General features: G+C 41.9%; 1 protein-coding gene and 1 long non-coding RNA gene across 4 annotated transcripts in view; one reads left to right on the top strand and one right to left on the bottom strand.

Moving 5' to 3' along the window:
* CD8B (CD8b molecule) overlaps nt 1-20,826 on the top strand; it is a 48,637-nt gene extending 27,811 nt beyond the window's left edge. For both annotated transcript variants that reach the window (XM_033175383.1, XM_033175382.1), the window contains one exon: nt 20,456-20,826. In XM_033175383.1, coding sequence (XP_033031274.1) covers nt 20,456-20,559 — 104 coding nt within the window. In that variant the 3' untranslated portion in view covers nt 20,560-20,826. The remainder of the gene's footprint in view (nt 1-20,455) is intronic.
* On the bottom strand, nt 2,838-11,073 carry LOC117062166. 2 transcript variants are annotated; one of them, XR_004428233.1, is made up of 4 exons: nt 10,748-11,073; nt 8,358-10,122; nt 6,124-6,269; nt 2,838-3,096 (listed from the first exon to the last, which is right to left on the bottom strand). It is a non-coding gene; the product is annotated as an uncharacterized LOC117062166 (long non-coding RNA). The 2 variants fall into 2 exon arrangements; XR_004428232.1 differs by having other exon boundaries at nt 8,358-11,069.
* Nucleotides 20,827-25,929: the final 5,103 nt, after the last annotated feature.

The raw sequence follows: 25,929 nt of genomic DNA, 5'->3' as shown, positions 1-25,929 counted from the left end.
TTTTCATAGCATGAGTTATGACCCTGACATGGTTAAGCATAGATCTTCCAGAAAAATAATAATCTGTCATTTGCATACAAATGTCACTTGAGTAAGTGAAAATGTAAAACAGCGATGGTGCCCACTGCGGAAAGCTTGGGGCCAAGGGCACGCAGGTGTTGCTGATGCTGTGATAAGCGCTGCAGCCTCGTGGAAAACAGGGGGGCACCATCTAGTAGCGTTTAACGTGAATCAGGGACTGTCACTCAGCACTCCTGGGAATTAGTCCCCAGGAAAGTAGAAGCATCATTGCATCAGAATAAATACACAAAGATGATTCTATCAATATCGTTTGGGAAAAATAAAAATGGGAAATAATCCCAGGGTAATCTATAGGGAATCATTTAATAAGTTACTGTCTATCTACACCCAAAAATATCATGTAGCCATCAAAAGAATGACTTAAAAAGAATGATTTGGCCAGGCACGGTGGCTCATACCTGTAATCCCAGCACTTTAGGAGGCCGAGGTGGGCAGATTACGAGGTCAGGAGTTACAGACCAGCCTGGCCAATATGGTGAAACCCCATCTCTACTAAAAATACAAAAATTAGTCAGGCATGGTGGTGGGTGCCTGTAATCCCAGCTACTCAGGAGGCTGAGGCAGGAGAATCGCTTGAACTCAGGAGATGGAGGTTGCAGTGTGCCGAGATTGTGCCATTGCACTCCAGCCTGGGCAACAGAGCAAGACTCCGTCTCAAAAAAGAAAAAAAAAGAATGATTTGCCAGCCTGGGCAACAAAGCAAGACCCTGTCTCTACCAAAGAAATAGCCAGGCATGGTGGTACATGCCTACAGTCCCAGCTACTTGGAAGGCTGAGGCCGTAGGGTCACTTTAGTCCAGAAGTTTGAGGTTACAGCAAGCCACTGCATTCCAGTCTGGGCAACAGAGCAAGGCTCTGTCCCCACTGCCCCCCAAGAAAAGGAAGGAAGGAAGGAAGGAAAAAGGAAAGGAAAGGAAAGGAAGAAGGAAGGAAGGAAGGAAGGAAGGAAGGAAGGAAGGAAGGAAGAGAAAAAGAGGGAGGAAGGGTGGAGGGGAAAGGGTGAGAGACAGCGGGAGACAGAGAGAAGAGGGAAGGAGAGGAGAGGAGAGGAGGGGAGAGGAGAGGAAAGGGCCAGGTGTGGTGCCTAACACCTGTAATTTCAGCACTTTCAGAGGCCAAGGCAGGCGATCACCTGAGGTCAGGAGCTTGAGACCAGCCTGGTCAACATGGCAAAATTCTGTCTCTACTAAAAATACAAAAATTAGCTGAGCATGGTGGTGCATGCCTATAATCCCAGCTACTTGGGAGGCTGAGGCAGGAGAATCACTTGAACCCCAGAGGCAGAGGTTGCAGTGAGCCAAGATCATGCCACTGCACTCTAGCCTGGGTGATAGAGTGAGACTCCATCTCAAAAAAAAAAAAAAAAAAAAAGATAGATTAACTTGGAAACACTACCAGAGTGTACTATTAAGGAGGAAAAGCAGGATGCAGGGAAGTATTTAAACTCTCCTTTTTTGTAATGCAGGAAAACATCTTCATGTCTGTAGCTGTGTGCCTGTGCCTATGACCCTGTGAGGAGGCTACAGCAAGAGGAAGGGTGGAGGGGAAAGGGTGAGAGAGAGAGGGAGGGAGAGAGAGAAGAAGAGAGGAGAGAAGAGAAGAGAGGAGGGGAGGGGAGGGAGAGGAGACGAGAGGAGAGGAGAGAGGAGAGGAGAGGAGAGGAGAGGAGAGGAGAGGAGAGGAGAGGAGGGGAGGGGAGGGGAGGCCAGCGCTGACCATGAGTATTAAAACAAAAACTTTCCCCTGGAAAAGGAATTAATTTCATTTAAATAACAAGAGATCAAAACAAAAGTATTCGTATTTTTATTTTTATTAACTTGTCTGTTAAAATTCAATTTTATAATACATTGAAAAGCTCCTAAGAATCAATGTTTTTATTTACTCTTGCATTGCTTAATTCCCAAAAAGGATTTGGGGCAGCTTACAAAGCTCAACACACACAGGGAGCAGGAAATTGGGGGCAAACCAACAACAGCAGGGAGAGTGGGGGCAGGAAAAGTGGACATCGTAGTGGCTCATAACCTGACAGTGTCGGCATTTATTCTCTGCTCAAACAGGTTATTTGGTGCCGCATAAAAACCTCATGTGACTGTGCCCTTCCTCTTATTTGATATGACATCTCCTCTTTTTTTTTTTTTTATTTTTTTATTTTTTGAGATCGAGTCTCACTCTGTCACTCAGGCTGGAGTGCAGTGGCGTGATCCTGGCTCACTGAAGCCTCCGCCTTCCGGATTCATGCGATTCTCCCGTCTCAGCCTCCCGAGTAGCTGGGATTGCAGGCACACATCACCACGCCCGGCTAATTTTGTATTTTTAGTAGAGACGAGTTTTCACCATGTTGGCCAGGCTGGTCTTGAACTCCTAACCTCAGGTGATCCACCCTCCTCAGCCTCCCAAAGTGCTGGGATTACAGACGTGAGTCACTGCACCTGTCCTTCTCTTACTATTTTTAGTTTTATAAGCACTCAAGGTAATTTATTTTCTCCTCTGATATTTGCCTAAAATTACAATTCACCATCTCAGATAGAGTGTGCTGCTCTGGCTGTGGCTGCGTGGTGTGAACACTCAAGCTGGTCAGATGAGAGAGCACAATTAAGACCCTTTCCCACTCACTTATACCTTCTTTACAGCAGTGCAATTGGTTATTACAATTGCTAATTCCTACAGTTAAAAAGATGGCATTGCAAGCACAGGCACAATGAAGTTACTGACTTCCTGATCATTCTTTTCACTGTTTTGTTTCATTTTGTGTGTTGTTTTTTTTTTTCCCTAAAAGTTTGAGAATAATACTTCTCTCACTACCCCCAGCCCCTAGTCTTTAATTTCTTATCAGAAAATTAGGCTGACTCCTCAGTCTGGGAGTCTCTGAGGCTGATCTTCAGTTTCTACTTTGACCACCCGTGTCTGGGGTAGGGGAGCATCAGTGATCCCACAACTTCGTTACTGGTTAGCCATGTTCTGGCTTCTGGATTCCTGCTGCCTCATCAGATGTCTCATTTTTCCCATCTGTGGGTCCTAGCAGAGGGAAAAATTGCAGAGACAGAGGAATGCAACTCACCTATTATTTTAGAATCAGAAGGAAAACATTTTCTTTCTCAAAGGCAAAAGTTTCTCTCGCCTCATGGGATTATCAGCTGCTAGATATTTACTGATCAGTTTTAAATTGCTGATTTCAACAACTGAAGTGATGCATGAATAGACTCCATTTGAACATGTGGATTACATGACAAATGTAGCATTCACATACATGGGGAAAGAATAGATTATAGAAGCTGGGCACGGTGGCTCATGCCTGTAATCCCAGCACTTTGGGAGGTCGAGGCAGGCAGATCACCTGAGGTCAGGAGTTCAAGACCAGCCTGGCCAACATGGTGAAACCCGTCTCTACAAAAATACAAAAATTAGTCAGACATGATGGTGGGTGCCTGTAATCCCAGTGACTTGGAAGGCTGAGGCAGGAGAATCGCTTGAACCCAGGAGGCAGCGGTTGCAGTGCGCCAAGATCAGGCCACTGCACTCCAGCCTGGACAACAGAGCAAGACTCTGTCTCAAAAACAAACAAACAAAAGAATAGCTTATAATAAAGAGTGCCAAGACAATTGGTTAACTATTTGGAAAAAACTGAGTTTTAGCCCTTCATATCTGACACCAAAAGAAATTCTAAATGATTTAAATAAATAATGTTTCTTAAAAAGACAGAAAGAAACCAGAAATTTAGTAATTTAATTAATAACAAAATCTAATAAAATTAAATGCAAACTGGTTTCTAATGTAAATCGGAAGTATTAAAATAATAAACAAACAAAAGGAATGCATTTTTTAAATGGATTTTACCAGATTGTACCATAATATACCATTTCAGGTGGATGACAGTGCTGATAAATGGGCTCATTCATAAGCCATTGCTGGGAGTCCAGGCTGGTCCCACCATTCTGAAGGGCAGTTTGGCAATACATATCTAGAGCTTCAAATTTGTGTATTGTTTTTTGAACCAGCAATTTCACTTCTATGAATATATCATGAAAATATTCCTGATGTTATTGGTTATACACAATAATAACAATTTTTTTTTTTTTCAGACAGAGTCTCACTCTGTCCCCTAGGCTGGAGTGCAGTGGCACGATCTCGGCTCACAGCAACTTCTGCCTCCCAGGTTCAAGCGATTCTCATGCCTCAGCCTCCCAGCCTCCCAAGTAGCTGGGATTACAGGCATGTGCTACTACGCCCAACTAAATTTTGTATTTTTAGTAGAGACAGGGTTTTGCCATGTTGGCCAGGCTGGTCTCAAACTGCTGGCCTCAAGTGACCTGCCGAAGTGCTGGGATTACAGGTGCAAGCCACCACGCCCAGCCCCACAAGAATTATTAGTGGCAAAGACATGCATTGCAGTATTGTGAGCATATTAAAAACATGCTAAAAACTGGCTGGGCCCTGTGGCTCATGCCTATAATCCCAGCACTTTAGGAGGCTTAGGTGGGAGGATCACTTGAACCCAGGAGGTTGAGGCTGCAGTGTGCCAGGATCATACCACTGCACTCCAGCCTAGGTGACAGAACGAGACCTTGTCTCAAAAAAAAAAAAAAAAAGGAAAAAGATGCTAAAAACCTAAGTACCTACCAGTGAAATAAATGAGAATACATCCATGCAAGGTAATAAATGACATTAAAATAATGCTGTACAAGAATGTTTAATAAATGGAAAGATATTCACAATGCATTATTAAATTTAAAAAGCAGATTATCAAATGTTAGATATTCTATGAACCCAGGCCTGGGCAGAAGAGGAAAGAAATTACCTGTGTGAGAAACATGTGTTAAATGTCATGGGGGAATGACAGCCGGTGGTGTGGAGGTAAAAGATTTACCGAGACAGTTGCAGGTAAAGAAAGGCAGAAGATTTATTAGAAAATATGTTGCCAGAGTGACAACGGGCAGGCAGCAGAGAGAAACTGACTGCAAGGAGGCAAAGGCTTGCTGGAGATTTTACAGGGTAGTGTTTATACCTTCTGTTGAAGAGGGCTTTGTGTAGTATTAATAATGCCAAGGTTGCAGTGAGCTAACTTGCAGGTGTCTGGTGAGAGTTACTTGCTCGGAAAGACTGTGTGTCCTGGACCATAAAGAAAGGCAGACTTGTTGCTTATCTGCTTTCTCTTTTTATTTTCCGTTGTTCCCACCCGCCTGACTCCCACCAGCCTGACTACTTTTTCCCTAATTAGGAATACACAGTAAACAAAATATTCAGAAAGAGCATATGCCAGCCGGGCGTGGTGGCTCACGCCTGTAATTCCAGCACTTTGGGAGGCCGAGGCAGGCAGATCACGAGGTCAGGAGATCGAGACCATCCTCACCAATGTGGTGAAACCCTGTCTCTACTAAAATGCAAAAACTTAGCCGGGCATGGTGGCATGCACCTGTAGTTGCAGCTACTCAGGAGGCTGAGGATGAGGCTGGAGAAATTGCTTGAACCCAGGAGGCAGAGGTTGCAGTGAGCCGAGATAGTGCCACTGCACTCCAGCCTGGGCAACAGAGCAAGACTCCATCTCAAAAAGAAAAAAAAAAAAAGTAAAGAAAGAGCATATGCCAAAATGGTTACTCTGATTGTGACAGGGATTGGTGAGGGGCAGATTACGAGTGTTTATGCATGTGCAGTACTTCCATCTGTGTATTACATTGACCACCAGGCAAAACAACAATGCAATATCCATTTTGAAAAAAAAAAAGTGTGTATGTATATATGGAGGAGAATAATGACAAGAAACGAATTACTGTTTTTAAAAAGTGATGAAGTATTATTAGAGCAGCTAGAGTAGGGCCCCATTTTTAAGAGAGTAAAGGAATCCAAAAGATAATAAAGTAGAGGTTGCCGGTTGCTGGTTGCATCTTTGGAGGTAGACCCATATGAATACTTTATTTTCCTCTTCTCTTTGCTTTTCTGTGTTTCTTAGAATTTTCCTTAAAAAGGCATGTGATTTTGATAATAAGAAAATTATGTATTTTAGGCTGTACCTATTTAAAACCTACTTGCACAGAACTTCACACTTACACATTGGCTCTGAATATCACAAGCTGGCCGTCTCTAGCTGCTCCCAGGGTTTGGTTTCACTTCTCAGTGGCCAGAGCCACTCAAAAGGCCTCTTAACTTCAGAAGTGAGATTGTCAACAGCATCTCCTAGAGTTGGAAAACCTCCTCTGAAGGGGAAACAAATCATCATCATCAAATAACAAAAATTTTTAAAAATAAAAATTTTCCAAAATATAAATGAGATTATCTACTTCATATATCTGTGTTAAAAACTTCTCTGTGGGTCCAGACACACACACACACACACATACACACACACACACACACACACACACACATACACACACACACACACACACCCACACACAATTCTAGTCATTTTTAGAGAAATTTTGCCCACATTGATCTGGCTAAAAGTTTAAAGTGACCAGATGATCCATATCTTTACATGTTGTTTATTGACATTCACCCCCACTTGCCGGCCACCATCTTCATTTATTCAGCATTTGTTATGCGTTTGGTACTGTACTATTTACCTGCATTATGTCAATTAATCACTTATGTACGTACACACTCTTGCCATTTTACAAGCAGGTTAAGCCTAAACTCAGTCAAGTCACCAGGCAAGAAAACAACACTATAAGGATAAGACTTTACTCAGATAGTGTATACCACCCACTGATACCTGGTGAGATGTCCTTGCCCCATCCCCCAGCACATGGGAACAAGGGTCAAGGCAGTTCAAGTTCAGGTCCTGCACAAGTGTTCCTAGTCTCCTCTATAAAGTCCCAGAGTTTGTGATCAGTGCATATAAGCTATGAGTTCTTCCTCTACTTTTGCTGTGGGTGAAACAGCAGCAAACTGCAATTAAAATTCAAAAATCTTTGCAACTAGCAAAATCTGATCCATTAGTCCAGAGCTGTAGAACTCTGTGTTGCAAAAAGAATTTAAAGTTCACCTAATTCAGCTTCCAAAATAAAACGTGAACACCCTTTACAGCAAACAGCAACCCTGCCCCATATTTGTCTACCCCACATTTTTTTTTTTTTTTTTTGAGATGGGGTCTTGCTCTGTGACCCAGGCTGGAGTGCAGTGGTGCCATCTCGGCTCACTGCAACCTCTGCCTCCTGGGCTCCAGTGATCTTCCCACCTCAGCCTCCTGAGTAGCTGGGACCACAGGCGCATGCCACTATGCCTGGCTAATTTTTTGTATTTTTGTAGAGATGGGGTTTCACTATGTTGGCCAGGCTAGTCTCAATCTGGGCTCAAGCAATCCACCCACCTCAGTCTACCAATGTGTTGGGATTATAGGCATTAGCCACCACACCAGGCCCTCAATCCACATTTAACTACCTCTCACAACACAGAACCCGAACTCTCAGGGCAAGCCAATTCATGTTTAACTCTACCAGAAAGTTTAATTTTTTTTCTCAGAAGAAGTCCTTGCAAGCTTCCAAGAATCACTCAAAAACCAGTCTACTCAATGGCTTACACTTGACCACAGTCTTAGCTGATGTACCAAGATGAACTTTTTGCTGCCACAAAATCCACAGTCGGCCGGGCACAGTGGCTCACACCTGTAATCCTCACACTCTGGGAGGCCGAGGTGGGTGGATCACCTGAGGTCAGGAGTTGGAGACCAGCCTGGACAACATGGTGAAACACTGCCTCTACTAAAAATACAAAAATTAGCCGGGTGTGGTGGCAGGCGCCTATAATCCCAGCTACTTGGGAGACTGAGACAGGAGAATCACTTCAACCCGAGAGGCAGAGGTAGCAGTGAGCCGAGATCGTGCCACTACACTCCAGCCTGGGCGACGGAGCGAGACTCTGTCTCAAAAAAAAAAAAAAAAAAAAAAATTTCAGTCATGTCTACATGTGTGAACCACTGTAATTCCACCCCTTTCGATCCTGCTAAGGAAACCTCCCACAATGCACATGAGTGAGAGCAACACTGTCTTCTACTGGAATAACCTTGAACCTGCTCTACTTTTTAAAAAATGAAGTGAACATTTTTAGTAGCCATGCTTCACACTCAGCAGCAGCACAGTAAGGTATCTATGCAGAAAGGATTAAGATGGTTGTTAGGGTTCTTTCCAAGTGACAGGGCTCAGGTGATTCACCCAAGTCCATGGCCACCCTTGCTGGGTCACCTCCTCTCCCATAGGTCTTTTGTTCTCCTGGCCCCAAACCTCCACTGCTTTTTACGTTGTCAGAATAGATTGGTAGTTCCTGTTTCCTTCTCACTTACCAACCTGCACATGTCACAGATTCTCAGCATATTCCATTTGCAAGAAAGCCACTGTTTTAGAGTGGCTCTCTGTTTTGTTTTGAATGTTGAGAGGAGCTCATGGGCATTATTGCTGCATCACCTGCCACACGACTGGGGAGGTGTCACTGGCTAAACAAAAGGCAGGGGTGACGGCCCCTCACCCCTCTGGCCCAGATGGACTCCTCTGACAACCGGGGCAGAGCTAGGAAGACAATACAGACTCTCATGTTGCCTGCACAGAGCTCCCCACAAGACCACACTTCCTCCCGGGCTTTCAAGGGTACATCAATATAAGATAAATGACACGTTCTACAAAACCGCCTGCAAACACGGGCACCTGAGTCTGCTTGGTCTACAAATGTTTCAAGGCTCAGGGAGGCTGTCGTGGATGTTTTCCCCTGAGAGCTCCAGTGGTGGAGGTCTGCACATTCAGGTAGGAGCTCCTATTCATGTCCGAATGCTCATGTTGCCGCTGCATACATTTTCTGTTGGCTTCCTCCGAGAGGTGTCTGGTGCAGTTATCACCCATAGGAGCCTGAGCTGGCTGGAGCTCTGGGACATTCACCTGGCTCAGTCTTTTCCCACCTGAGAGGTGCCTGGGTGCTGCCTGCCAGGGCAGCCATTGTCTGATTCCAACGTGATCACAGCAACCGCAAGCCAGCCACAAGTCTGTCTTTGTGTGCCTGGGGTTTACTGCGACCGTTGGGGATTCAAATGGGGTCAGATTGAAATGGGCAAAGAATCCTCTGAAGCCTGGACTCTTTCCCAAGGAAGTCAAAGAGAATGGCCAAGGAGAGGTTGGAGGACCCCGGAGGAGGGTGATCCGTACCCTCCACTCCCACATCCCCCAGAGCCCCCCAGTAGAGGGGAGTCAGACAAAGCTGCCACCATCCCTGGGACCACCTGCACACCTGCCCCTTTTATGTGGGGACATTATGTAGGGCGGCCCCTCTCCAACCCCAGCAGCACACCACCCCACAGACACCCGAGTTGCGTGGGACAGAGCCAACAAGTTCACTTACCAAGGCAGATGCGCACATCACCCCTGCAAGGCAGATGTGTCCATTACCCCTATTCTTTTCCCAGCTTCCTCATGTGCCAGAGCCGCCTTAGGAGCTGTGGAGGAAACTCCAGGGCCCATAGAAATTGCTTAGAGCTTTGGAACCCACGCGAGAGATCCATCCTCAGGAAATACTAATCTGTATTATCATCATTATTTATTAACATTAGTTATGCGTTCTAGAAATAACAACAGAACAACCTAAGTGGTCGACTATAAAGAGGAGTTTCAATAAGCTGTGGTCATTTACTTGGTATGCAACTATTCAAACCTTAAAAATGGTGGTTCTAAAGATTCTGTAAGTGATTCAAGGAAGGTTTATGCAATGAAGTAAAGGAAAAGCAGGACGTAGCACTGCATTTATAGTAAGCAAGATTGAGACGAGGCCTTGCGACAGAAGCACAAGAAAGCATCCCTGAGTGTGCTCTGGAGGGACTAGAACCTTCTTTACACCTTTGATGGTGAGCTCTCCTCCGCTCCCCTCCACCACAAGGCCTCCCTCTCTCTTCCCTGACTCAGGACAGTGATGAAACTCCCTCCCCCCAGGACCCTGGGAAGGGAATGGGTTGCGGGTTTGTGCTGGGGGAGGCTTTTTCTCTTTTCATCTGCTCATTCAATCGCATATTTACTCTTCAATCCCTTAGTTGCTCTTTGGCCTACAGCACGTGGCTTCTTGTCCTTTGGCCTCCTAAAAATTAGAGGTAACAATTGCTTTCCTGTTGTATGTCCAGCACAACAGACACTGCACACACAGCCACTAGGCCCTTCACAAAGACGCAGAACAAAGTGGGGCTTTGGGGCTGATTTGGCCATTTCCAGCTGTGTGCAAGGCAGCATTGATCTGAGCCTCAGCCTTCCTATCTGAGAAATGGAGCACTTCACAGCACCTGGCCCAGAAGGTCACATAGGTAAAAGTGTGGCAGAGGTTGTGCCCTGCATGAAGCATTGGCACTTGTTCCTCAGTGTTGACTGCAATCAGCCACAGCCCAGGGCCTCCTTGCCTGCTCTCAGGCTGGGCAGGGAGAAGAGAGTCCCTGCTCTAGCTCCCCACTGCATCTAGAATGCACTCCAGCTCTCCCCAGTGCTGAGGCCTGCCATCTCCCCGCATGTCCCCCAGCATACACACACACACACACACACACACACACACACACTGTACAAATGCCCTTCCCTCCTCCAGCTCGGTGCTCCTCCTCTCTCTGCCTGGACCCCCTAGGGCTCCTCCTCAGTCTTCTCCAGGACCACTCCCCATCATCCTACAAATATGCAGCCTATCCAGGAGGCCCCGGGGTGGTCTCTGTCACTGCACTTACAGCACTTCTCACGCTCTGTCATTCTTTCTTCTCTATGTTTTTCTTCGTTATCTCTGTCCACTACACCATCCCCTTGAGAGACCACATGTGCTTCTTGAGCGTTGCTTAAACCCTGCCTTGAACAGTGCACACATGTTGTGGGTGCACAGTGAATGTCAAATCAATGAGCAAATGAACATTATGCTTACAATGAAAACAAATCAGGGCCTTGGTCCTTATCCTCAGAGAGCTTTTTAAAATGATTCTGCAGGCCGAGCCTGGTGGCTCACACTGTAATCTCAGCACTTTGAAAGGCTGAAGTAGCAGGATCCCTTGAGCCTAGGAGTTTGAGATCAGCCTGGGCAACATAGTGAGACCTCATCTCTACTAAAAATTAAAAAATTAGCCAGGCACTGTGGTGGGTGCCTTAGTCCCAGATACTCAGGAGTCTGAGATGTGAGGATCACTTGAGTCCAGGAGGTCAAGCCATGATCATGCCACTGCAAACACCAACCAGCCTGGGTGACCAAGTGAGACTGTCAAATTAATTAACTTTTTTTAAAGTTTCAAAAAATGATTGTGCAAAAGGTAAATACAGTATGATTCTACTTGTAGGAGGTACCAAGAGTGGTGTCTCTGAATTTGTCAGAGAAACTGAAAATAGCATAGCGGTTTGCGTCGGAATTAAGGGTAAGTTCCGCGCCCGAAATGGGACAAGAATTAAGCCAGCATCAAATCTACGTAGGACTTATAAAGAGGCTTAAAGACACGGGGAGTAAAGGTTAAAAGTGGTGACTTATTTAAGTTTTTTGATTTTTGTGAAATATACTTGTCCTTGGTTTCCTCAGGAGGGGACCATTGATGTAAAAAGATGGCGTAGAGTAGGGACGCCTTTCAAGATTATTATAATACCTTTGGCCCCGAAAAAATTCCTGTAACTGCCTTTTCTTACTGGAATTTAATCAAGAGTTAATAGATAAAAAGGAGGCTGATCCGCAAGTAATGGCTGCGGTCGCCCAAACAGAGGAGATTTTAAAGGTCAGTTCTCAGACAGACCTCAGGAGCCCCCTACCAGATAAGGAATGGACCTTATTTCTCTTGAGAGTGATGATGAGGGGCCAAGGCTCCTTCTGTAAAAGATAAAGTGGTGCCAGACAATAAAAAACCTAAAAAATACCCAATTCTGCAAACATCACAAAACAGTAAAAGTAATGATAATCCTGACCCATCAGAGGTAAATTGGGATGAGTTAGAAGATGAGGCAGCTAAATATCATAATCCTAACTGGCCTCCCTTTTTCCTCGCGCCCACCTCCCTATAATGGGACACGTGGCGCTTCTGCGCCCAACGTAATGGCAGTAGTTAATCCAAAGAGGAACTCAAAGAAAAATCGCTCAGCTAGAAGAACAAATTAAGCTAGAAGAGTTACATCAGTCATTAATTACTAGGCTACAAAAATTAAAACAGGAAATGAGAGTGTAACCATACAGAGAATGGGAGGTTTCCCTCGCCCACTTCAGCGGCCCGGACAACATGCCCCACGTTGGGCGCCACGTGTCCCGACCCGCGGGATGAACAACGCAGACCCTGGAGGAGGGGGTGGGAATGGAAAGAGACAAGAGACACAAGAAATGGAGACAAGACAGTGCTCTGATCAAGTCTCGTTTAATGGTGAAAAGCAACGCCTTATATAGGCTGACAATAGGGGGAAGGCTAGGAGCAGGCGGGGAATGAAAGACGTCACCGGGCGCATGCTCGGTAGGCTTAGTCTCTCCCGGCGCGCGGGAGGTAATTTACCCGCCGGCGGGAAAAGTTCGCGCGCGCGGGAAGGTTTGATGATGAAGAACCAGGAAGTGCGCCATCTTGTCTCCGCAATGTGGAGCTTAAGCAACAGAGGCCACAGCAATATCCGGGCTACACGGCTCCGGACAGCGGTTACCTGGAACTGGGGGATGGGGCATAGGGGGTTGGTGCTTAATGGGTACAGTTTTAGCTTAGGAAGATGAAAAAGTTCTGTGGATGCATAGTGGTAATGATTGCACAAAAATATAAATATACTTAATGCCACTGGAGTGTATACTTAGAAATGACTAAAATGGTAAATTTGTGCTATGTATATGTTTTGCCACAATTTAAAAAATAGCCTTTAAAAAATGGCTGTGGAGAAAGATATAAACACATTAAACAACTGCAGAATTATGAGACAACATATGAATAAGTGGCACCAACAACATAAGACAATAAGTGACACATACTGCTTGATTCTGGCCCCCAAAAAGTCCAGTGCTGAAGGCCATCTCTGGAGTGGAGAGTGGGTTTACACTGAGCATTGCTCTCTGGGAAGGGAAGTGAGTTATTTTTAAGCTTTCCATTTGTAAAGGTAATATAACTGCAATAATACACATTGCAAAAATTAGCCACTAGGAACAACAGCAAGGGAAACACATCTTGGTGTAATTTCTTCTCATGTTTTAAAAACATTTTTTACATTTTATATGGTTATAATCATGCTGAATGTATGTTTATATCAAGCATGCTGTCTGCGTTTTCCTTGTCAACCTTTCCATAGGTTTCGTAATTCTAAAACATCATCATGTTAATCCCTAAAAATATACTGAATGCATTATCATTGTTTACTTAAGTATTCCTTTATTTTTGAACATTTCCATTGCTTTTAACATTTAACATCTGTGTTCATACTGTGTTGTGCCAAGCCTAAGATTACATCCATTGGAGAAACGTTCCAGATTGGATTACTGAATCTACCCGTATAAACATTTTGATAGCTTTTGATATTGCTTTCTGAGGTCATCATGACTCTCACCTGAAATAGATATCCTCTTTTTTTTTTTTTTCCTGGTGGGGTATAAGTGGAAAACACATTTTCAGCATTGATATAATTTTGTGTTAGAAGATTACAGCACTTTAAAACTCTTTTTCCCAAGAGCTAAAGGAGAGTTGATGCTATAAACATGGCAGGAACTCAAAACCCTGGGTACAGTCCCTGGTTCATCTCTGCCCTGTGCCTGGGGCAAGTCAGGGCAGGACTATTGGGAGCTGCAATCCAAGCACAAAGTTGCTCGGAGTTGCAGAAGGAGAAGCCACAGGGCAGACAGACAATACAGAACCTTGAAAGAAGTGCCCAAGCCTGCGCCAGCCCTCCAAAATCAGAGAGGAGCGGGGCTTGCAAAGGCAAAGAAAGAAAGAAGGCAGAACGAGCTGCAGCGAAGGAATTAACCAGGGGGAAGAGAAGGGCGGAGGAAGCAGGGGGCTCAGAACACTCCCTTTGGAGAGGACTGGGTTTGTGGGGCCTTTCCCCTGCTGCAGCGGAGCCTTGCTAAAAGTGAAACTGATTTTCGGAGGGTTCTGAAGGCGTTCACCTAGGGAAGGAAAATGTTCCATTTGGGGGTCCACACTGGGTTAAAAACAATGCCTCTGCCTGTTCTCAGTTATGGAGGTCCCTGAGTGTCTTCAGTCAACTCTGGGCAGTTCTGAGGCTGCAGCAATACCCGAACTCGGCCTATGCCCCAACTCGGCCCAGGATCTGAGGGAGCCCCAGTGTGATCTTAACTCAAGTGTGCCTGCAGGACAAGGCGCCATGTTGCTTCCCCATCACAACACAACTAGGAACAAAGCTCCCATCTGCTGAGTGCCTCACAGTCACCAGCACTGTGCTGGGAGTTGCGTGTTCTTTGGGCAGAAAGAGGTGGATATTAGCAACTCCTTTAGCAGGGCTCAATGGCATCCTAGAAATCACACCACATTTGATAAATCTGAAAGCTAGGATTCACCCCAGGCGGCCTGACTCCAAAGCCTTGAGAATTTAAGGAGCAGCAGTCTTCATGAATTTGATGAAAAACTTGGGAGAAGGCCAGTGTAATCTAATATTGGATTATTTGAAAAAAAAAAAAAAAGTAAAGTTGATCCTTTCAAGAACATCTATATAAAAAGAGCACCTATATTCAAAGCCAGCTACATGACCCGTGGTGCAGGAGAAGCCGGGAGTTGGCTCAGAAAAGGTGGGACAGACAGGATGGCTCAGTAATTAGGGCTGGCACATAGCAGATCTGGGATGTGCATAGGGGGTTGGTGCTTAATAGGTACAGTTACAGTACAGGCTATCTGTGTGACTCCGAGCAAGTGAATTAACCTCTCTGAACCTTGAATATAAAACAAGAATAATGATAATATCTACCTCACACACACAAGCATTAATAAAATAGTGCTTGCAGAGTGCATGGCACATAGTACTCAGTGAATGGTAGCTGCTAGCATTGTTATCTTAATGATCACTGTTATTACATTATATTCTAGTTATTTTTGATACTTTGGAGACTAGCCTAAATCTCACCACTCAGGCTACAGAAAGGATGTTTCACTAACCTTGGAAATTCCAGTACAGTACCTCAGAGATATCTCAGGTTCAGTTCCAGACCACCACAATAAAGCAAATATCACAATAAAGCCAGTTACATACATTTTTTGGTTTCCCAGTGTACATAAAAGTTATGTTTACCCTATAAGGTAATCTAGTAAGTGTACAAAGACAGTATGTCTGAAAAAAACCAATATATATATCTGAATCAAAAATAACTTATTACCAAACATATGCTAAAATCACCTGAGCTTTTCAGTGAGTCGTAATTTTTTTGCCGATGGCGGGTGTCTTGCCTTGATGTCAATGGCTGCTGACTGATCAGAACGGTGGTTGCCAAAGTTTGGCGTGGCTGTACCAATTTCGTAAAATAAGACAACAACAAAGCTTGCCACATTGATTGACTCTTCCTCTCACAAAAGATTTATCTGTAGCATGCAATGCTGTTTGATAGCATTTTACCTACAGTAGAACAGCATTCAAAATGAGAGTCACGCCTGTCAAATACTGACGTCTCTTTATCAACTAAGTTTATGAAACATTCTACATCTTTTGTTGTCATTTCAACAAGTTCACACCATCTTCACCAGGAGTAAATTCCATTTCAAGAAACCACTTTCTTCGCTCATCAGAGAGAATAAACTCTTCATGTGTTCAAGTTTGATCATGGGATTGCAACAATTCAGCCACGTCTTCAGGCTCCACTTCTAATTCTAGTTCTCTTGCTATTTCTACCATACCTGCAATTACTTCCTCCACTGAAGTCTTGAACCCATCCCTCCAACTCATCCAGGAGAATTGGAATCACCTGCTTCCAAACTCCTCTTAATGTTGGTATTTTTACCTCCTCCCATGAATCACAAATGTTCTTTGTTGCATCTAGAATGGTGAATCCTTTCCAGAAGGTTTCGCCCAGATCTATCAGAGGCATCATCATCTATGGCAGCCCTAGCCTTACAAAATGTATTTCTTAAATAACAAGATTTGAAAGTCAAAATTACTTCTTGGTCCATGGACTGTAAAAGCAATGTTGTTTTACCAGTCATGAAAAACAATATTAATCTCCTTGTACATCTCCATCAGATCTCTTGGGTGACCAGGTACATTTTCAAAGAGCAGTAATATTTTGAAAGGAATCTTTTTTCCTGAGTGAGTCTCAACAGTGAGCTTTAAATATTCAGTAAACCATGCTCTAAACAGATGTGCTATCATCCAGGCTTTGCTATTCCATTTATAGAGTATAAGTAGAGTAGATTTAGCATAATACTTAAGAGCCCTAGGGTTTTTAGGATGGTAAATGAGCACTGGCTTCAACGTAAAGTTACCAGCTGCATTAGTCACTAACAAGAGAGGCAGGCTGTCCTTTGAAGTCAGGCATTGACTTCTCTCTAGTTATGAAAGACCTAGTAGCATCTTCTTCCAATAAAAGGCTGTTTTGTCTACATTGAAAATCTGTTGTTTAGTGTAGCCACCTTTGTCAATAATCTTAGAAAGATCTTTTGGATAACTTGCTGTGCTGCAGCACCTATTAGTTTCTATATTAGCACCTGCTTCTTTATGTTGCATTTTGATGTTAAGGAGATGGTATCTTCCCTTAAACCACTTGAATCAACCAACCTCTCCTAGCTTCAAACTTTTCTTCTGCAGCTGCCTCACCACTTCAGCTTTCATAAAATTTAAGAGAGTTGGGACTTTGCTCTGGATTAAACTTTCGCTTAAGGGAATTTTGTGGCAGTTCCGATTTACCCAGACCACTAAAACTCTCTCCATTATCAGCAATAAGGCGATTTCATTTTCTTATCATTCATGTGTTCACTGGATTAGTACTTTTAATTTCCTCCAATAACTTTTTCTCTACCTTCTTAACTTGGCTAATTATTTGACACAAGAGACTTAGCTTTCAGCCTATCTCCACTTTCAACATCCCTCCCTCACTAAACTTAATCATTTCTAACTTTTGATTTAAAGTGAGAGACATGCAATTCTTCCTTTCCCTTGAACGCTTAGAAGCCATTGTAGGGTTATTAATTGGCCTAATTTTAATATTAATTGGCCTAATTTTCATATTATGCCTCAGGGCATAGGGAGGCCTAAGGAGAAGGAGACAGAATGGCTGGTGGTGGAGCAGTCAGAACACAACCAACAGGTTCACTGTCTTACATGGGCATGGTTCATGGTGCCCCAAAACAATTCAGATAGTAACATCAGAAATAACTGATTACAGTTACCAGAACAGATACAATAATAATGAAAAAGTTTGAAGTATTGCAAGAATTATTAAAAGGTGACACAGAGGCACAAAGTCAACACACGCTGTTAAAAAATGGTATTGATAGATTTGCTTCATGCAGGGTTGCCACAAACTTTCAATTTGCTAAAAATACAACATCCGTGCAGCACAATAAAAAATAAAATACAATAAAATGAGGTATGCCTATACTTTAAACAGTGCCTGGAACACAGCAGGTACTCATTACATACAGTTATTCTGTTGATTATGACTATATGCTTTTATTTTTTATATTTATTTATTTATTTATTTATTTATTTTGAGATGGAGTCTCGCTCTGTCACCCAGACTGAAGTGCAGTGGTATGGTCTCAGCTCACAGCAACCTCCACCTCCCAGGTTCAAGCAATTCTCCTCCCTTAGCCTCCTGAGTAGCTGGGACCACAAATGCCTGACACCACACCCTGCTAATTTTTGTATTTTTAGTAGAAACGAGGTTTCACCATGTTGGCCAGGCTGGTCGCAAACTCCTGACCTCAGGTGATCTACATGTCTTGGCCTCCCAAAGTGCTGGGATTACAGGCATGAACCACTGCACCCAGCCAGTGAATATACATCTTTAATATGTAATTACCTCCTCCCATGAATTATGAATTATGCCAAATATAAAGAAAACTACTGGAGGTAATATACTAGCTGCAAGTTTATATAGCAAATTAGCAGATTTGCTAAATAAATCTGTCAGATTTAGCAAATTTAACTTTTGCCAAATTTGCTTCAGTCTTTTATTTCAAGCAATAAAATGTTTGTGTTGAGACCCCTTCTTCACCCACATTTCATCCTCAATACTGCATACCTTATCTTGAAATTTGTGGGTTCTGACTTAAGGCTTTGTTTATACTTGTGATTCTCTTATTATGTAAGTATCTATAAACAATGACATAATAATGAATAATATATGGCATGTGCTTTTATTCTTTATAAATAATGTCAGACTGTACACGCACTTTTAAAATTTGCTTATTTCACTCAACATATATATATATATATATATTTTTTTTCTTTTTTTTTTTTGAGACAGAGTCTCGCTCTGTCGCCCAGGCTAGAGTGCAGTGGCGCGATCTCGGGCTCACTGCAAGCTCTGCCTCCCAGTTCACGCCATTCTCCTGCCTCAGCCTCCCAAGTAGCTGGGACTACAGACACCCGCCAGCATACCCGGCTAATTTTTTGTATTTTTAGTAGAGAGGGGGTTTCACCGTGTTAGCCAGGATGGTCTCGATCTCCTGACCTTGTGATCTGCCTGCCTCGGCCTCCCAAAGTGCTAGGATTACAGGCGTGAGCCACCGCGCCCGGCCACATTCAACATATTTTTGAGATTTACCTGTGTTGATGCCTGTGGATCTAGTTCATTTATTTGTGTCATATTTTATTAATGTATTATAATTTTATTCATTCCCTATTATTAGATATTAGTTTGTAATTATTATAATTTTCCAATTTCTGTTGTTTGTGCTTCTGTGAACACTCTTATACATCAAAGCTTCTCTGAGCAATGAACCTAGAAGTGGAAGTTCTGGGGCCAGAGCATCTTCATTTTTAATAGATATTTTTACTAGATATCCCAAATTATCTCCACAGCAGTTGTAACAGTTTACATCCCCATCAGCATTGCATAACAGTTATTTGGCCATACCCTCCCCCATGCTTGATGTTATTGGTCTTGTTCATTTTGCTAATTTGAGCATAAAATGATATCAGTTGTTTTCATTTGCATCTCACTGATTCAAGTAAGGTTTGGCATCTTTTTATTCGGATATTGGCTTGGTCCCGTACTTTGCCCATTTTTAATTCTGCTGTCTTTAACTTATTACTTTGTGAGAGTCTGATATGTTATGGATGAAAATCTTCTGTTGCTTTTATGCACTGCAAATATCTTCTACTAATTTGAGACTTAAATTTTGTATTGGTTTTGCCCTGCATACTTTAAACAAATGTTTGAATGGTAACATCACACTTTTATGGCTTGTGCTTTTATATTTTGACCAAGAAATTCTGTCCTTATCATGTCTCTATCTTAAAAACACATTTTTAAAAAAGTTTTGAAACTTTGTTTTTCATATTTATTCTATCTGGAGTATACATTTGTGAATGGTTTGAGATAAAGTTCAAGTTTTACATTTTTCCCACATGGGAAGCCAATATCACAGCACCAATGATCAAATCCTTTTACCCACTAGAGTGCCCAGCCATCTCCAACATTTTCACATCTGTATTTTCTAGGCCCCCTATTCTCTTTCATTGTTCTGTTCGTGTTGAAGTTACTAGAGTTTACACATAATGATATTTGGATAATGGGTCCCCCCTTACCTTTCAGCAAAATTATTCAGCTATTTTTGGTCCTTTATACTTCCATATGAATTTGATAATCAGCTTGTCAGGAAAATCTGGTTGGCAGTTTGAATGCACTGGATCTGTAGATTAACTGGAGAAAACTGACATCTTCCTGAAGTTGAGTCTTTATGTCCATTATAACGTACCCCAGAGGATAAGTTTCCATCAGAATAAATTCTCTGACATTTGTGACCGTCTTGTCTTCCAACCTGTGGTGACAACAGCCACCCTACCTTACCACTCTCCTGAGAGAAATGTTTAAAGCATGGGGATGTCTCTGAAGTCTCCTGCAGCTGTAGACTTGCATATCCTCGATTCCAAATGGCAGAAAATTAATTTGCAGGTCAGACACTATTGAAATTCACCTTGATTAACCATGGCAATAAAATTGAGAGTGATGCCTAAGAGGGAGGATAAAACCCTCACCCGCTTTCCCAAATGAAATTAACTTTGGGGAATAACTGAGTAGGTAATTCTCTGTGTGTGGTTTCCTCTTACTGAGAAGAAATAACAGAAACAGAGTTTTCTGACTTTGAGATCCTGAATCAAATGTGTTTGGATCCTGTGGTAACCCTAGGCCTATCGAGTGTTATACACGAGCTCTTTCTGTGTTTAATTTGACACAACATCTCACTGGACTAAGTCACAGAAAAAAAATCAGTCATTACCTAATAAGTAACCAACACCTTGACTTGGTGCATGTATTGAGACTCTTTTGTTTTTCTTTTTGCAAGGCCTCAAGGGGAAGGTATTTCAGGAATCCTTGTCCCCCGATGCCTGCACGGAAACGACAGCAATACTGCAACCTTACAGAAGCTGCTTAGCCCATGGATCCTGAAAACCATAGGCAAGAAGCACAGGTCCCGATGAGTGGATCTTTACCACTTTTACCAGATTCCTCCCTCCTGCAGAGGGATCATCCCACACACCCAGCAGAGACTTCTCTGCCACCATCAACCCCCCAAGTCAGGGGGCTCAAGTTCTGCCCTGGTGAGCTGTAGTCCCCATCCTTGTGAACCCCCAAAGTGTCCACCTTGTGGAACTAAATGTATCCATCTTGAATAAATTTGCCCAAAATCCTAAAGACTGGGAAAAGGGAACCATTGAGCTTGTTAAGTACTGGAGAACATCTTTGCTTCCTGCATCTCTAGCACCTGATCACCATGAGTATGAACCACCCATTTCAGAAGAACCACTAAATGCTGAGGTTAGAGAGGGTTACTTAGGCAGATGTTCTCTCCTTGTGAGGTAAAACATTTTTAAGTTTCTTTGATTTTTAAGATTTTATTTTTATTTATTTATTTATGTATTTTTGAGACAGAGTCTCGCTCTATCGCCCAGGCTGGAGTGCCGGGACTCGATCTCAGCTCACTACAATCTCTGCCTCCTGGGTTCAAATGATTCTCGTACCTCTGCCTGCTGGGACTACAGGCACATGCCACCACACATGGCTAATTTTTGTATTTTTAGTAGAGACGGGGCTTCACCATGTTTGGCCAGGCTGGTCTCGAACTCTTGACCTCAGGTGATTCACCCACCTCAGCCTCCCAAAGTGTTGGAATTAGAGGTGTGAGCCACCCATGCCCAGCCTACTTTTAATTTATTTTTTATTTTTGAGACAAGGTCTCACTCTGTCACCCAGGTGGGAGTGCAGTGGTGCAATCACAGCTCACTCTAGCCTTGACCTCCCAGGCTCAGGTGATTCTTCCACCTCAGCCTCCTGGGTAGCTGAGACTATAGGTGGGTACCACCACACCTGGCAAATTTTTGTATTTATTGTAGAGACGGGGTGTCCCTATGTTGCCCAGGCTGGTCTTAAGGTCCTGGGCTCAAGCAACCTGCCTGCCTCAGCCTCCCAAAATGTTGGGATTACAGGCGTGAGCCACTATGCCCAGCCCTTCCTTCCTCCCTTCTTCCCTTCCTTCCTTCCTCCCCTCCCCCTCCCCCCTCCCTCCCTCCCTTCTTCCTTCCTTCCTTCCTTCCTTCCTTCCTTCCTTCCCTTCTTTTTCTTTCTTTCTTTCTTTCTTTCTTTCTTTCTTTCTTTCTTTCTTTCTTTCTTTTTCTTTCTTTCTTTCTTTCTTTCTTTCTTTCTTTCTTTCTTTCTTTCTCTCTTTCTTTCTTTCTTTTCTTTCTTTCTTTCTCTTTCTTCTTTCTTTCTTTCTTTTTCTTTCTTTCTTTCTTTTCTTTCTTTTTCTTTCTGTCTCTCTGTCTCTCTCTCTCTCTCTCTCTCTCTCTCTCTCTCTTTCTCAGAGTCTCACTCTGTTGCTCAGGCTGGAGTGCAATGGCGTGATCTTAGCTCACTGCTACCTCCACATTCCCGGGTTCAGGCAATTCTCCTACCTCAGCCTCCCCAGTAGCTGGCATTACAGGAGACTGCCATCATGCCTAGCTAAATTTTGTATTTTTGTAGAGACAAGGTTTCACCATGTTGGCCAGTCTGGTCTTAAACAAGTTTGTGTGTGTGTGTGTGTGTGTGTGTGTTTAAAGTTTACGAATACATGAATATAAGTTTTGTCAGAAAAAATATAATTAATATTTCTTTGCTTTCCCAAACCTGCCATCAACACAATTTGTATAAACCTAGAGATTTTTCTGTGCATTTAGACACACACTTTTCTGTGCATTTAGACATTCACACACACACACACACACAATTTTTACCTAAAATAATTATAATACATATATTGGTCTGCAACTCACTTCTTTTACTTAACAATATGTGTCAGAATTTGCTATATTCCAGGACATATAGATGTATTGGCTTACATTTAACTGCCACCTGGTATTCCTGTAGGTCAGTGAGCCATAATTTAAATTCCTATTGCCCCATTGATGAAGACTGGGTTTGCCCACTTTAAAGGCAATGCTGCACGAACACCTTCACGCCTGCCTTATTATGCACAGGTATGAGGAAGTATATTTTGCTGCACACAGAGCTAGACATGATATTGGTTGAGAGCTCAGGCAATCTCTGGGAAAACATTGATAAATAGTCATTAAAATGGATGGGACAAGGGAAAAAAGAGACAAGAAATAACTGTAACAAATAGAAAACTGTTACAAACATAGTAGATATTAATCCAACTGTATCAATAATCATTTTCAATGTGAATGGTCTACATACACCGAGTAAAAGACAGAGATTGTCAGAGTAGCAAAAAAGCAAGGCCTAACCATATGCTGTCTATAAGAAACCCACCTTAAATATAAGACTCAGATGGGTTATAAGGGATAGAAATAGATATATCATGTTAGCACTATCAAAAGAAAGCTGGAAGAGCTAATTTCAGACGAAGCAGACTTTATAGCAAGGAAAATCATCAGGGATAAAGAAGGGCATTATGTAATATTAAAGGGATCAATTCTCCAAGAAGACAAAACAATCCTCAACATGCATGCATCAGCAAAGCATCAAAATACCTGAGACAAAAAAATGATAGGTATGCAAGGAAAAATACACAAAGTCAGTATTATAGTTGGATATTTCAATACTTCTCTCTCAATAATTGATAAATCTAGCAGGTAGGAAGTCAGTAATGATTTAATTGACCTCAACAGCACTCTCAACCAGTTTGAGCTAATTCACATTTATAGAATACTCTATCCAACAACAAAATACATATTCTTCCAAGTTCACATGGAACATTTACCAAAAGAGATTGCATTCTGTCCCATAAAGCGTTCTTTACAAAAGTGAAATGAACAGAAATCATGTAAAGTATGCTCTCAGACCACGATAGAATTAAACTAGAAATTAATAACAAAAAGAGAGCCGAAAAGTCTCCAAATACTTGAAGATTAAACAAAGTGCTTCTAAATAACACATGGGTCAAAGAAGACATCTCAAGAGAAATTTTAAAACACTTCGAACCAAATGAAAATGCAACTTCTCAAAATTCATGGGATGCAGCAATGCAGTACTTCGAGGGAAACTTATAGCATTAAATACATATATTTTAAAAAGACATCTAAAATTGATCATCTAAAATTCCACCTTAAGAAACAATAGAAGGAAGGGCAATACAAGCCTAAAGCAAGCAGAAGAATAAAAATAATAAAAATTAGAGAAATCAATGAAATTGAAAACAGGAAACAATAGAGAAAATAAAACAAAAGTTCCTTCTTAGAAAAGATCAATAAAATTGGTAAAACTCTAGTCAACCTAACCAAGAAAAAAAAAGAGAAGACAAAAATTACTAATATCAGAAACAATAGAGAGATCATTACTATGGATCTCACAGACAAGAAAAGGACACCAAAAGAATATTATAAATGGATGGGGCCACTTGTGTATGGCAAGCTTGGCTATTCCTTTTCTTTCTCATCCTGAAAGAAGGCAAAGGGTCCTAGCTCTCCATACTGCCTTCCCTTCCTCACCACCCCACTCTCTTTCTCAGAGGGAATTGAGACACGAATCTATCAGTCCCAGAAAAATCATGTAATCTCACTGGGCATTATTTTTTCCCATATTTCAGCCAAAATATGCTAAAATCTCACCACCCAAAAAAAAAAAAAATGGTTAAAGAAAATTCCCAAATTGCATAAGCTTTAGGCCCCATAGGAACTCTATCTGCTTTGTTTGCCATATTGAAATTTCTGCTAAGATCCAGGGGGAGCAGGGGCAGTCAGGGTGAATTTGAGACATCGGTTTGGTGCACCAGAGTTTTTCTTTTTCAATAAGGTGTTTTGTGGTAGAAGAAATAGCAATGTAATTCCTACAGTGTAAGAGCTGAAAGACATTAACCTCCTTGCGTTAAAAGTTAGAAAACAGAAGCACAAAAGGACAAGAACAGACAATCCACACACAACAAAGAAAATTCAAGTGATTACAGATCTACAGAAGAACTGTCAACCACAATAAAAATCAAAGGAAATAGCAAAAATTATCCCACTTCTTGCTTTTCTCAAAATAATATTGATGCATACACACACACACACACACACACCACACACACACACACACACACACACACACACACTCCACACATACTAAGTCCTCACTTAACATCATGCATAGGTTCCTGGAAATTGTTATTTTAAGTAAAATAACATACAGTAGATCCTCAAAAAGTATGTTTTCATTCAATGTGGTTTTTTTTACAATGTCAATTGAAAAATTGGTTTTACTAGATATTGTTTGGCTTAAAGTTGCAGTTTCCCAGAACCTACAGATGACAGTGAAGACTTACTATAAGCATATGTGTGTGTGTGCGTGTCCGGGTATGTGTGTGTGTGTAATTTTTTTTAATTCCTGGGGCTGACCAGGAGTTAGTGAAAGAAGAACTCTGATGTGGTCAACAGTGTACATCTGTCAAATCTTTGAAAGGCCAACTTGCCTTTACAGCCATTTCCTTCTAAAAATTCAAACCAAGAAAATAATTCAAATGCACAAAAAGATATGTATGCCAAAATGTATCTTTGTTTATTACTTTTTAACAGCCATGTGGTTTTTATACTCCATAAAATCACTTTAAAATATATAATGTACAAACTCTTAGAAATATAAAGAGGAAATAGCAAATCCACAAATACATTTGAAAAACTTACAGTTCTTTCAGAAATTAGATCAAGTAGATAAAAATTTTAAAAAGACATAGCAGATATGGGTAATACATTTTACAAAGCTTGATCTAATGTAAAAGAATTTTGTGCCCAATCAAGTACACAAAACTGTGCCTAAACTTATTTACGAGATCAACCATCAATCAAAAACTTAAATTTCAAAAAGCGTAAAGACAGCCACATTCTCAGACCCCAGAGCAATAAAATTATAAACCAAGGAAGGGGGAAAATAATCTATCCACTTAAAAATTTGTTATCACCTTTTAAGAACTCTTATGATAACTAAGAAACAAAAATTGAAATTATACACTATTTAGAAATTACTGTATCATAATTTAAAAAGTATGCACGACCTAAATGTCTAATTAATTGGGCAAAGTATGAATGGAATATTATGCAGATATCAGATAAGATTCATGAAGAACGTGTTATAAAAGAAATTGGCTGAAATAAAATTTTTACGGAACTTCACGATTAAAACATTTTTAAAGCAGGCTGAAGACCTGAATAGGAAATATGATGACAGTGATGGAAAAAAATTAAAAATACATAAGCATAAGATAAAAACAAAGCAAATACAAAACAATATACCAAAATGTTAGGAGTGATTATAATTCCATATTGGCACTATAAGCCATTATTTTTG

The sequence above is a fragment of the Trachypithecus francoisi genome, unplaced genomic scaffold (genome assembly GCF_009764315.1).
Source record: "Trachypithecus francoisi isolate TF-2019V2 unplaced genomic scaffold, Tfra_2.0 Lachesis_group17, whole genome shotgun sequence".
In the NCBI taxonomy this organism is placed as follows: domain Eukaryota; kingdom Metazoa; phylum Chordata; class Mammalia; order Primates; family Cercopithecidae; genus Trachypithecus; species Trachypithecus francoisi.
This window is presented reverse-complemented; position numbering and strand designations above follow the sequence as displayed.